The 13,503-nt window shown below is 58.7% G+C and overlaps 1 protein-coding gene across 1 annotated transcript in view; it reads left to right on the top strand.

Moving 5' to 3' along the window:
- Positions 1-13,503, top strand: part of GRAMD4 (GRAM domain containing 4) — a 59,994-nt gene that overhangs the window by 45,527 nt on the left and 964 nt on the right. Inside the window, exons 9-19 of the mRNA XM_006888027.1 lie at positions 999-1,090; positions 2,008-2,099; positions 3,343-3,391; positions 3,675-3,746; positions 4,787-4,830; positions 5,123-5,232; positions 7,135-7,289; positions 8,713-8,857; positions 9,551-9,644; positions 12,626-12,710; positions 13,223-13,291. Of these exons, the coding sequence (XP_006888089.1) occupies positions 999-1,090; positions 2,008-2,099; positions 3,343-3,391; positions 3,675-3,746; positions 4,787-4,830; positions 5,123-5,232; positions 7,135-7,289; positions 8,713-8,857; positions 9,551-9,644; positions 12,626-12,710; positions 13,223-13,291 (1,007 nt within the window). The remainder of the gene's footprint in view (positions 1-998; positions 1,091-2,007; positions 2,100-3,342; positions 3,392-3,674; positions 3,747-4,786; positions 4,831-5,122; positions 5,233-7,134; positions 7,290-8,712; positions 8,858-9,550; positions 9,645-12,625; positions 12,711-13,222; positions 13,292-13,503) is intronic.

Genomic DNA, 13,503 nt, shown 5'->3' with positions numbered 1-13,503 from the left:
CACCATCTCACCATCCCACCATCCCACCATCTCACCATCTCATGGCCCTCGTCATCATCATCATCATCTCATCGTTCTCATCATCATGTCATCCTTGCTGTGCCTGTTCATTGTTGTAGCCACTGGGCCAAGCCATCTCATCAAGGGGCTTCCTGCTTTTTTGGTTTTGTTTTTGAATGCTCTTAACTTTCTCATGATGCTTTTGGTCTCCAGGGACTAGCCCCTCTTGATAATGTACTCAGAGTACGTGAAATGCAGTCTCACTCTCCTTGCTTCTAAGGAGAAGTCTGGCTGCCCTTCGTCCAGGACCGATCTGCTCATGCTTCTGAGAGTGTATGGCATAGTCCGTATTCTTTGCCAACATCCCAATCCAAAGATACCTCTTTTTCTGGTCAGTCTCTTTTCTTCGTTGGCCAGTTTTCACGTGCATATGAGGAGATTGAAAAGGCATGGCTTGAGTCAGGTGCACCTTAGTCCTCTATTGACATCGTGCTCTTTAGCACTTTCAAGTGGTCTTTGGCAGCATCCCCCACCCCCACCCCATAATGCATTGTTTAGTTTCTTGAGCAGATCTGAGCTGCTTCCCGAGATGACCCTTCCCATCATGTATGGGGCCACTCCCTCTCCCTACTCCCATAAGGGTGTTTGTTTCCGACATGCCTCTCCCATGTCCTCCTGCCCATCGCTGCAAGGGGAGCTCCTCCCACACGCTTGTGGCCTGGGTTCCTCCTTCTCCCATCTGCCCTGTCACTGTGTCAGGCAGTGCAGCCTGTGGGGTTTCTCCCACACGGACAGTGACGGGGTGGCTGAGGGACACCGGTTTGCTGCAGGTGGACTAAGAGATGTCTTCCACAAGGACAGTGCTGAGGGCTGGCTGCAGGACACGAGATTGTTGTAGACTCTGGGAGCTTTGCTTGTCTGGCTCCATGCTGTGTGTAGAGGTCCAGGCTGTGTCCACAATGACAGGACTGACCACAGTATCTTTGTTGTGCCCCCAGAGCGTGGTGCCAAGCCCGTCACCAGCTTTGTCAAGAACCTCTCTGCCTTGTCCGACTGGTACTCTGTCTACACGTCTGCCATCGCCTTCATTGTGAGTGGTCAGCGGGCACTGGGGGCTCAGGTGTGACCAGGCCACCACCCTCCCCTCAGTGGTCAGTGGGCACCAGGGTCTCAGGTGTGGCTGGGCTACCACCCTCCCCTGGGGCTGGCCACTGGCGTTTCCTGAGAGGCCCAGTCAGCACTGGGAACAGAGCACTGTGCACACAGATGACAGGCCAACGTGAAAGTGTACGTGTCCCTCTGTCCTGGCCTGCCCTGCCCAGAGGTTCAGCCCCGAGTCTTGTGACACAGAAGCCAGTGGTGTCTCACAAGCCAGGCCCCTCCCAGGACACTACCTGAAGCTCCTCAAGTCCGGTCCTGTCCTTTCTTAGTGTCCACCCAGGGCCATAGCTCCTGCGAGGACAGGTGGGACACAGGGAAAGGACCCAGGACCCTGTGGTCTAGCAGGTTCTCAGCCCATGGCTAGTCGCCTCTATCACGTCCCACAGGGGCCCAGCAATGCCTCTGCCCAAAGTACCCACTCAGTACTGCTCTGTTGGCCGGGGAATCCCTCTGGGAGGGATGCGCATGGCTGTATATCCGGGTCACTGACCTATCCCACCTACTGTGTCCTGTGGCCGAATTCCCCAGGGTTGCCTGGGAAGAGGTGTACATGGCTAGGTGTTGGTGACTGACCCGCCCTGCCTGCAGTGCAATGTCGGCCAGTTTCTCAGGGTCCCTCGGGGAGGGGTGGCATCCTCCTCGCCGTGTGTCAGTGACTGACCCATCGCATCCACAGTGTCCTGTCGGCCAGTTTCTCGGGGTCCCTCGGGGGGAGGGGTGGTATCCTGTCGGCCAGTTTCTCGGGGTCCCTCGGGGGGAGGGGTGGTGTCCTGTCGGCCAGTTTCTCGGGGTCCCTGCAGGGAGGGTTGCGTCCTCCCGCCCTGGGCTGACCCTCCCTGTCCATAGGTGTACATGAACGCCGTGTGGCATGGCTGGGCCATCCCCATGTTCTTGTTCCTGGCGATCCTGCGATTGTCTCTCAATTTCCTCATTGCCAGGTAGGTGCCGGGCTGGGTGGGTGTGGCTCTGTCTCGGGGAGCTTGGGGGGCCTCTCCATGCATCCACAGGGGCGGCTCCCTCCTCAGCAGCACTGACATTGAAGGGTTCCCTGATAGGGGGAGGACACCCTGGCCGGTGCCCACCTCCCCGGTGTGCTGGAGGAGGGTCCCGATGGCCCTCAGATGGTCCTGCACCCCTGGGTGGGCATGCCCTGGCTCCCCTGCATCAGGCATTGGCCCTGCCGGGGTGTTCCCCAAACCCCAGAGCTGGTACCCCAGCACTTCTGCCCATGAAGTTGCAAGGTCCCTGTGCCCCTTTCTGTGGTGTCAGGACAGGGCTGAGCTCCAGCGTGAATGTGGGGACTCTCGCATGGCCCCCACCCACGCTTTAGCAGTTCCGGGGCCCATGGACATCGATGCTCTGTCCACGTTCATCTGTTCTCCACTGAGCACCCCATGTACCTTTTGGGGTGAGGACAGAGGGGCCTGTGGGAACCAGAGAGTCACGTCCCACCTCCTGGACCCTTCAGGGGGTGTGGCCAGTAGCTGACCTGTTGGGTGAATCCCCCGTTACGTTAGCGGACTTAAGGAAGAAATCAGAGGGAGCTTAATGCAGCTTTATTACAGAGGGGGAATGAGGGAGCCCCCGGGTGAGTTCCTCATTCTGGGGACGCAGGATGGGGAAGTCACACTGTGGACTTACTAGGGAGGGTTTTTATGACAGAGCCTTTAGGGAGGGGCATTCCGCTCTGCTTCACGAGCCACCTGCTAGCTCAGCCAGGCAGGCGAGGCCGTTTGCTCTTAGCAGCAGCAGGCAAGGCTGTGAGCCTTTGAATTTTGAATTCTTCATTTTCTTTGGTCCCCTTTGTCCCGACTTAACAGCCACTAGACCCGCTGCTCTTTGGGGTCCGTCCCTCTCTGTGCGCTAATCCTCCTCGGTCACCCTGGGCTCCTTCTGCACTTTTCTCTAGAAAAGAAAGGTTTAAAGACCCCACTCAGCACTGTGACCCCGAGTTGAGCCCGGCTGCTCAGCGCTGTGGCTGCCCTTTCTCCCTTCTGCTCTTACGTGCCGCCCAAGGGCCCAGGGCTGGCCTGGAAAAGGGATGCTTTGTCCCCCAGGGTCTCCCGGCTGCGGCAGGGTGTGGGTGCCCCACCCCCACCCCCCGCTGACCCCTTCCCCAGCTGGGCGCCCAGGCCTAGCGACACATGTCACCTGAGTCCGCGCTTGGCCCCTTGTTCACAGGGGCTGGAGAATTCAGTGGAGCATTGTGCCTGACGTGTCCGAACCTGTGGTGAGTCCGAGAGGGCCTCCCGGTCAGCGACCCCTGTGAGGAAAGGCCCAGGTGCTTCCAGAGGGCCACAGTGACATCCTGGGCTGTCGGGGCCTCAGTCTCCCGACCTGTAATGTGGAGCCGTGGGTGGTTGACACTGTCCCCAGGGGAAGCTTTGAAGATGTCTGTGAGAATGAGGACTTCCGGGGGCGGGGGACCTGTCACCCTCTCCCTAGCTAGTTCATGGGGTGGGGTGACTGCTGACTGTTTTTATCAGAAACCCCCCTCTCTCCTCTGACTGAAGGAACCTCCTAAGGAAGACCTGACTGTGTCGGAGAAGTTCCAGCTGGTGCTGGACGTGGCCCAAAAGGCCCAGGTACCTCCCCGAGCCAGCCCTGGGGGTAGGAGAGAGGTGCGGAGATGTCCTGGAGGGGCCCAGGTGTGACATGGTGGGGGAGCCCAGGTACCTCCCCGAGCCAGCCCTGGGGGTAGGGGAGAAGTACGGAGATGTTCTGGAGGGGCCCAGGTGTGACATGGTGGGGGGAGCCCAGGTACCTCCCCGAGCCAGCCCTGGGGGTAGGGGAGAGGTACGGAGATATTCTGGAGGGGCCCAGGTGTGACATGGTGGGGGGAGCCCAGGTACCTCCCCGAGCCAGCCCTGGGGGTAGGGGAGAGGTGCGGAGATGTCCTGGAGGGGCCCAGGTGTGACATGGTGGGGGGAGTCCAGGTATGTCCCTGAGCCAGCCCTGGGGGTAGGGGAGAGGTGCAGAGATGTCCTGGAGGAACCCAGCTGTGACATGAGGGGGTGCAGGTACGTCCCCATTCCAGCCCTGGGTGGGGGTAGAGGAAAGGTGCAGAAGTGCCCTGGAAGGGCCCAGGTGTGATAGGGGACCAGCGGGGGGTGGGGTGGGGGAGCCCAGGAGTGACATGGGACCAGCAAGAGGGGGATGGGTTCCAGATATGGCATGGGGCCAGCAGTGGGGGGGTGGGCAGGTATGTTCCCAAGCCAGACCTGGATGTAGGGTAGAGGTACGATGTGGCCTGGATGGGGCCAGCAGTGGTGGGGTGGGGGAGCCCAGGTGTGGCTGCAGAGCCGGTGGTGGTGGGCCCTGATGGCCTTTTCGGGTTGGGTGTTGACCTGAGGCCCACAGCCCCTGGTGGAGAGAAGGGAGCTGTGAGAGGTGCTCCCTCACAGACAGCAGCCCCTCCCACTGTCAGGGGGCAGATCTGAAGTCAGCCTGACGTGTGGAGCGGAGCTGGGCTGTTTGGCCAAAGGCCTCCTCCTCCTCCGGGGTGGGAGGCAGGGCCGCAGAGCTGGGCCCCTGGACATACACCTCATGGCGATCTGTGGCCTCCCTCCCCTGCCCCCTGGTCCCGAGCGGTCACGTGTGCTGCTGTCTTGGTTTCTTTGCACAGAACCTCTTCGGTAAGATGGCCGATATCCTGGAGAAGATCAAGAAGTGAGTGTGAACCTGGAGGGTGCAGGAGGGACGGGGACGGGGGGAGGAGAGGGGTGGGAGAGCGAGTGGGACAGGGTGCTTTGGGTGGGGGTGGTACACCTGGGATGGTGGGGATGCAGGATGTGGGGAGAGGGTAGGGCTGCAAGGTGTAAGGTGGGGTTGTGTGGTGCAGACCTCCTCCCCGCAGTGAGCCCCCCTCCCTGCCAGCAGGCCGTGTGGGGAGGTGCGGGACAGGGCAGGGTGGAGTGGGACAAGGTGGGAGGTGCACGCTGAGCCCACTCCCCCCTTGCAGCCTGTTCATGTGGGTGCAGCCCGAGATCACACAGAAGCTGTACGTGGCGCTGTGGGCCGCCTTCCTCGCCTCCTGCTTCTTCCCCTACCGCCTGGTGGGCCTTGCCATGGGTAAGGATGGGCGTCTGGGGCCCCCAGGGCTGTGCACACATGTGGTGGTTGGAACGGATGCCGTCTGACTGCCGCGCGTTGAGCTGGCGTTCGGCCTCGTGGCCCTGAGCCCTCTGTACCTGCTGGGAGGCTGTATCAGAATCGGTGTTTACTGGGACCCCAACCCACCCATATAAGGGAGAGGAGACCGTGCATGCTGTCCTTGGCTGGTTTGCCAGCCCTTTCTTCAGAGGCACCTCTGGGTGTATCCCAACCACTCAGCTTTCAGTTAACAGTGAGGGCCTTAGCACTCAGCCACTCAGCTTTCAGCTAACAGTGAGGGCCTTAGCACTCAGCCACTCAGCTTTCAGCTAACAGTGAGGGCCTTAGCAAGAAGTGAGTGTGAGCCCGGATAGTGCAGGAAGGACGCGGGGAGGAAAGGGGTGGGGTGGTGCCAGAGGGCACCCCAGTCATCATTATCATCTGGAAGGGGAAGCGAGGGTGGGTGTGGTGTGGCCCGTCGGCGTCCATCCCATCTGCCTTCCCATTGTCCATGTGTCTGCACGGGGCCAGTTGGTGTCCAGCCATCTGCCTTCCCTGCTGTCCGTATGTGTCTGCGCGGGGCCCGTCAGCGTCCATCCCATCTGCCTCCCCAATGTCCGTGTGTCTGCACAGCACCTGCCTCTGTACCCTCCTGGCATGTGGAGGCTGAACCGGCACAAACGGGACCCTTCCAGCTAACTTTGCAAACAGTCAGGGACAGACGTTTGGGGTCAGGGGCACCCGGGAGAGCAGACAGACAGATGGGCGTGTGAATGGAGGACAGCCGTGCCCAGGGGACTTAGCTGAGTGTGCTGGAATGTGGAACACCTCAGCCACCAGAATCGCCCATCAGCGGAGTCGGCCTGTGTTGCTGTGGTCACAGTGTGGGGACGTGGCAGGGGACAGAGGTGCTGGGCGGTGGACGGGTCCCTCCCTTCAGCCAGCAGCATGTCCCTGCCCAGTACAGCCTGCAGCCTGGCCCTGACCCCTCTGCCGCTCTTGCTGCATGTTCCCTGTGTGGTCCCACTGTGATGAGCCCTCCGGTTCACTTTGGGCCCTCATGTCAAGTGCAGACCCTGTGAAGCTGGGCTCCTGACGGGCTGAGGTGGGAGGACAGTGGCTGAAGCCCCCACCCTCTTTGACAATTGACTAGTTTAGACCAGCTTCAAATTCACAGGGAAATCTGTAGAAAATCCCGGTCCCATGTCCCCCTCCTTGTTGGGCTGGCTTGCTGGTGGCCTGTGGTGCACTGACCCCTGGATGGGCTGTCATTGAAGTTCACTGGTAGTGGTCACTCTGGGCCAGCCACAGCGTCCAGCAGCACAGCGTGCCTGGCCCAGTGTTGTGAGCAGGCGTTTCCACGGGCTGTGGGTGGGTGGTGGCCTCCTGTGTCTGTGCCTGGGGTCCTCACGGTGCCCTGGGCTTCTTTCTGTGCTGGCCACACTCCTGGACTGTGGTGCTGTCAGGACTGGCTTTGTGCCCCAGGTGCTGTCAGTACAGGCCTCATGTCGCAGGTGCTGTTAGGACAGGCCTTGCGTCCCAGGAACCGGACAGTGTGTGTGCCACGTCCCTGCGTGCCCACTACACCGGGCGTCCTGAACCTGCTGTGGCCACCCTGCTGTATTGGTGGCTCTGATTTCTAGGGTGTCCTCCGGGCTGAGCGCCGTGGGGATCTGAGATGACAAGGACTGTCACAGCCACTGTCGGCCCCGATCCACCTCTGCTCTTAGCTCCCACTCCCTGCACTGGCCCCCAGCTCCCTCTGTGGCCCTGGCCAGCGCCCTGGCTCTCTCCTCCCCATCTGTGGGGTGTGGAAGGTGCTGGGGCTGGTCCCCAGAGGACCGGGACTGCAGTCGGGGTCTGACAGTGTGTCTCTTCCAGGGCTCTACGCCGGGGTCAAGTTTTTCCTCATCGATTTCATGTTTAAACGCTGCCCGAGGCTGCGCGCCAAGTACGACACACCCTACATCATCTGGAAGAACCTCCCCACGGACCCCCAGCTCAAGGAGCGGGCCAGCGCCACCGTGTCTCGCCGGGTGAGCCAGGGAGAGACCCCGAAACCCTGCGTCCACTCACCCATCAGGGCTGCTGTCTCCTGGGGTCTGTGGAGCCACTTACACAACACGCACGGGTTTTCTGTTCGCTGGTGTAGCTTGTCCCTCGGTCCCCGGGGGGAGGTGAGGCCTCTGCAGAGCTGGCCTGGAGGCCCCTCGGAAGCAGGGCTGCAGCTGGACCGGGCCAAGGGAAGGGTGCTGAGCAGGGTGTCTGCTGCTCCCCCCAATCTTGGCTCTCTAAGGTTTTGGAAGCCCTGGGCCACCTGTGCCTGAGAAGGGCACTCACAGCTGCCTTGGGCACTGGGTACTATGTGTGGGCACTCCCAGGGCCTCTCAGCAAGGGGACTTCCAGGCCCTGCAGAAACCAGGGTGGTCTGGGGAATGCTGGAGGAGGGGACATTAGGGTGCAGGGTCTTCTGCATGTGTGTATTGGTGCATAGGTGTGTGTGTGTGTCCTGAGGGAGGGGCTTCTGTTTGTGCAGAATGATGGGCCACTGGGTCCCAGAAGCACTGAGCTGTGTGGACTCTCCAAGCATCCCACCCCGTCACTGACTCCAGTCAGCAGCGCAGCTCCATGCCAGACTCTGACATCTACTCCTCTCACCGCATAGGGGAGATGAATGCCTGTCCTGGCCTTTGGAGGGGCTCTCTGGGTGGGGGTCAAGTCAAGGAGCCCCAGCCTCCCAGGAGAGAGAGGGGGTGTGTGTAGTGGGATGCCCCTGTGCCTGGGCTCGGTCCCTGCTTGTGTCTCTGCAATGCCACATGGACCTGTTCTCTCCTTCTGGCCAGCTCTTGGGCTGTGACAGGCCCCCGTGTCCATGTGCCGCCCTCCTGGGCTCTTGCTCTGCCATTGGTCTGTGTGATGCCTCCTCTGAGTGTCCTGCCTGCAGGGTCTCCTGTCAGTGCCCCAGGCTGGTCACAGAGGGCAGCAGCTGGCCTTGATGTGTGGTGACTCGGGCCGCGTGCCGCCTGTGTGTTCCTGGTGTTGTTGGTCACCTTATTGCTGTTGTGGGCCCGAGTCACAACGAGCACATAGCTCACGCTCTGGCAGGTTTTCAGAGGATGTAAATCACACTGGAGAGTATTGACCCTTCTCCCGCAGAGCAGCGGGTGGATCTGAACCACGTACCTTTGAGTTGGCAGTGTGGCTTCTTACCCCCAGGCCACCAGAGCTCTCTAGCCTGCCGGAGTCTGACAGCTGTAGGGAGACTGGAACAGCAGAGACCCCTCCACAGGGGGCTTCTCTGCCTGGGGGACCTGGGTGGCTGTGGCAGGACACTGATGGGCAGTCCTGGGGTCTCTGCACCCCGGCCTGGTTTGTGAAGGCTGGGGTCCTGTGTGCATCTGAGTCTTTTGCCCCCCACACTGCCCCTCCCCACGCCTGACTGGGCCTTGCTGTCTGCAGGTCCAGACCACGTCCTCACGGAGCTGTGTCTCGAGCACACCGGCCAGCCTGGGCAGGGAGGAGGACTCCAGCCGCTTCCACGGCACCAAGAAGGGCAACTTCCATGAAATCTTCAACCTGACGGAGAACGAGCGGCCGCTTGCAGGTGAGGGACGGGGGGATAGACACTGACCACAGCTCCGGGGATCCCACCACCAGACACTGACCACAGCTCCGGGAACCCCACCACTCGACACTGACCACAGCTCAGTGGACCCCACCGCCAGACACCACAGCTCCGGGGACCCCACCACTCGACACTGACCACAGCTCTGGAGACCCCACCACTAGACACTGACCACAGCTCTGGGGACCCCATCACCAGACTCTGCAGCTCCAGGGACCCCATCACCAGACACCACAGCTCACTGACTGTGGCTAGGGTCCCTCAGTAGGCACCGACTGTGGTCTGGGGACCATCCAGGTGGACACTGACCGCAGTGCAAGCCCTGCCAGCAGATGCTGACCATAGCATGAGTGAAAAATCGGGGGGCAGCCCTGTGTAGGAGGGTTCCCAGGTGGCCGATGGGTGAGGGAGGGCATACTCCGGGTGTTGGATCCCCACCTGTCCCTGTCCCCCACCCCGGGCAGCATTGGGCAGTGTGGCATCCTGCAGCAGTTGCTTGTCAGGCAGGCCGGGCCCCGCTGTGCTGTGAGGTGTCCTCTCAGCCGTGTCCTCCTCACTGTGACCCTGTCCCCATCTGCAGCAGCTGCATGTCAGGCAGGCCGGACCCTGCTGTGCTGTGGGGTGTCCTCTCGGCCGTGTCCTCCTCACTGTGACCCGTCCCCTTCCCCACAGTGTGTGAGAGCGGCTGGCGCTGCTGCCTCATTAACAGGGACCGCAAGATGCCCACGGACTATATCCGGAACGGCGTGCTCTATGTGACAGAGAAGTGAGTGCAGCTGAGTGTCGCGGGAGGAGGGCGGCCTGAGGCCGGGGGGACCCCTGCAGAGAGCCCTCAGTTATGCTGAAGCTCAGCTGGGGGGTCACGGGGTGGAGCCCCACTTGCTCCCTCATTTCCTCAAGCCTGGGACACCCTGGTCTTAGGAGGACTGAGATCCCTGCCTCAGGACGGGGTGGTCCCTGCACTGCTTTGTGGGTGACAGTGGCTAGAGACACCACCTTCTCTGACCAGGCCAGGGGAGGGGGGCTTCACTCAGGCCACATCCACCGTGGACATCAGGAGTGTTCTGAGCCTTGCTGGGTCCTCGGCCTCCCTTCCCCGACCCTACAGCAGCCACCCCACCCTTGCCTCCCTCGCTGTCCCCCCACCCGAAGGAACTGGCGTAGGGACATGCTGGCATCTATGTCTCAAGTTTCTGTACAGCAGTGGTTGCTCATTCCACAGAGTTGTGAGACAGCCTGAGAGTGAAACCCGTGTCCCATGGGAGGGACACACCTCTGCCATCACCCCTCCCGGTCTGCCTGTCCCTACCCCCCACCCCCGTCACACCTCTGCCATCACCCCTCCCGAGTCTACCTTCCCCCCTCCACACCTCTGCCATCACCCCTCCCGAGTCTACCTTCCCCCCTCCACACCTCTGCCATCACCCCTCCCGAGTCTACCCTCCCCCCCACCTCTGCCATCATCCCTTCCGAGTCTGCCTGTCCCTCCCCCCAGGACACACCTGTCTATCACCCCTCCCAAGTCTACCTGTCCCTCCCTACCCCCCAGGTCACACCTCTGCCCCTTGTCACTCCCTTTACCACACCTGCCGAAGAAGGTTAAAACAAGGCCATGAGAACCAAAATATGATGTTGGAGCTATTCCACCTGAATGTCAAAATCCTCTTAAGAATAGGTTTGAAGCATTGAATGCCAGTTATCAAAGACCAGATGACTTAGGAGATGATATCAAAGAAATCGTTCATGAAGAGAGCAAAAAGTCAGTATAAAGACAGAGGAGAAGGAAAGAACCAAAATGGATGTCAGAAGAGACTCTGAAAATTGCACTACAGCACTGAGAAGCCAAAATGGGGAAAACATGCCAAAGAAAAAGAGCTGAACAGACGATTTCAAAGGGCAGCTGGAGAAGCAGTGCTTTAAAAGAATGTGCAGAGAGCCGGAATTGGAGAATAAAAAGGGAAGAACTCGCTGTGCATTTCTCAAGCTGAGAAAACAGAAAAACAAATATAAGCCTTGTGTCACAATATTGAAAGATGCTATGAGCACTATATTGAATAACACAGAAAACACCAAAAGAAGATGGAGGGAATACACAGAGTCACTGAACCAGAAGGAACTGACTGACACTGAACAGTTCCAGGAAGTACCTTATGAACAGGAGCCAGTGAAGAAAGTGGTTGAAGCTGCGCTGATGACATTGGCAAAAAATAAGGCCCCAGGAGTTGATGGGATGCCACTTGGCATGTTTGGACAGATAGAACCCTGGATACATTCACCAGTCTATGCCAGGAAATTTGGAGGATGGCTGTCTGGCCAACGGATTGGAAGCAGTCCATATTTATTCCCTTTCTCAGTAAAGGTGATCCAATAGAATGTGAAAACTATAAAAAATATCATCAGTATTACATACAAGCACAAAACTGCTGAAGATACTTTAAAAATGGCTAGAACAGTACATAGGTAACTGCCAGAAGTTCAGACAGCATTTAGAAGAGGCCATGACACCAGGGATATCATTGCTGATGTCAGACGGATCCTGGCTGAAAGTAAATACCAGAAGAATGTCTCTTTGTGCTTTATCGACTGTGCAAAGGTGTTTGACAATGTGGATCATGACAAGTTGTGGCTGACATTGGGAATCCCAGAGCACTCCGTTATGATCATGTGAAACATACCTAGACCTGGAGGCGGCTGTGCAAACAGAACAAGGGAACACTGCTTGGTTTAAAATTAAGAAAGGTGTGAGTCAACGTTGTGTCCTTTCTCCATACCTATTCAGTCTGTATGCTGAGCAGATTATGTGAGAAGCTGGCGTTTATGAAGAATGTTACATCGAGATTGGAGGGAGACTCATCAGAAACCTGCGTTATACAGATGACACAACCTTGCTCGCAGAAATGAGGAGGACTTGAAGCACTTTCTGCAGAAGATCAAAGAATACAGCCTTCAATATGGATTGCTTCTCAGTGTCAAGAAAACAAAGATTCTTACCACTGGCCCGATAAGCTACATCATGATACATGGAGAAAAGATTAAAACCGTCAACAATTTCATCTTACTTGGATCCACATTAAACACCCTTGGTACCACCAGTCAGGAAATTAGGAGATGTATTGCATTGGAAAGTCTGCAGTTAGGGACCTCACCAAATTACTGAGTTGCAGTGATGTCAGTTTGAGGACTAGGGTGTGTCTGATTCAGGCCACGGTCTTTCCAATCGGTTGCTATGTATCTGAGAGCTGGACAGTAAATAAGGATGACAGAAGACTTGAGGCTTTTGAGCTGTGTGTTGGAGTACTGAACATCCCACGGACGACCCTAAGGACAAACAAATATGTCTTAGAGAAAGTGCAGCCAAAGGGCTTCGTGGAGGCAAAGGTGATAAAGCTTCGTCTCACATACTTCCGGCATGTTGCTAGGAGGGACTAGTTCTTGGAAAGGGACACAGTGCTAGGGAGGGGGAGGGTTGGTGAAAGAACAGAAGACTCAAGCAGATGGAGTGACAGGTGACTGCAGCAGTGGGCTGCAATGCGGGAGATGGGATGGTCCAGCAGGGTTCATGTCTGTTGTTCGTAGGGTCGCGATGAGACTCAACTCGATTCAGTGTCACCTACCAGTCACACCTCTGCCTGTCCCTCCCCTCATTCACACCCCCCAATACTCCTCTGCCCGTCCCTTCACCCCAGCGTCGCACCTCTGCCCCTCCTCATTCCCCAGTGACACCCCTGTCTGCCCTCCCTTGTCCAGTTACTTGTGCTTCGAGAGTTCCAAATCGGGGTCTTCAAAACGGAATAAGGTCATTAAGCTGGTGGACATCACAGACATACAGAAGGTGGGTGTGACGGGCCTACACCTCCCCAGGGGGCCCCTCCCTGCCTCCCATTGGCTCTAGGTCACAGGGCCTGGGGCTGGGGGCACACTGGAAGCTGGAGGGGTACCCAGTGTTACTGCCTCTGTCACATGAGTGGGTTAGAGGTGTCCTCTGACCTGTACTCAGCCCCTACAGGGGATGGCCCACCAGGTTCTCAGGCCCCCAGTGTCCTTGGAAGGGCGGGCAGGTCTCCCACCAGAGAAGGGAAAGGCAGGATCAGTGAGACTGGATGGTGCTGGGGTCAGGCCAGATCTCAGCCTGCCCTGAACTGGGCGCCTCTTGGTGACAGTCCTGTGCCCTGGGCCACTCACCTGGCCTGGCCCTGTGTTCTGCTACTCCAGTCACCCTATTCTCTGAGGCTCTTCACATCATGGGGAGCCTGCATTTGTGGGTTGTGGAGGGTGACTCTGGGTGGGGACTGCAGCCTGTCCTGGGAGCAGCCTGTGGTGACCTGTGCCCACCCCCCCTTACAGTACAAGGTCCTCTCAGTCCTCCCGGGCTCTGGTATGGGGATTGCTGTCTCCACACCCTCCACCCAGAAAGTAAGTACTCCCGGGGGGGTAGGGATGGCAGGGGACCTCAGGTGGAGTTGGGGGATGGGTGGGATTGGGAGATGGGTGGGTACAGGACATGGGGTGGGGGCAGGACATGAGGTGGGCTCTGGGGGCTGAGTGTGTGCAGGACTTGGTGAGGTCTGGGGGGGCTGGCTGAGTGCTAGACTTGGGGTAGGGTTGGGGGGCTGAGTGGGTGCAGG

This window comes from Elephantulus edwardii, unplaced genomic scaffold (genome assembly GCF_000299155.1).
Source record: "Elephantulus edwardii isolate Elephantulus edwardi_28Jun2011 unplaced genomic scaffold, EleEdw1.0 scaffold00064, whole genome shotgun sequence".
Taxonomy (NCBI): Eukaryota; Metazoa; Chordata; class Mammalia; order Macroscelidea; family Macroscelididae; genus Elephantulus; species Elephantulus edwardii.
This window is presented reverse-complemented; position numbering and strand designations above follow the sequence as displayed.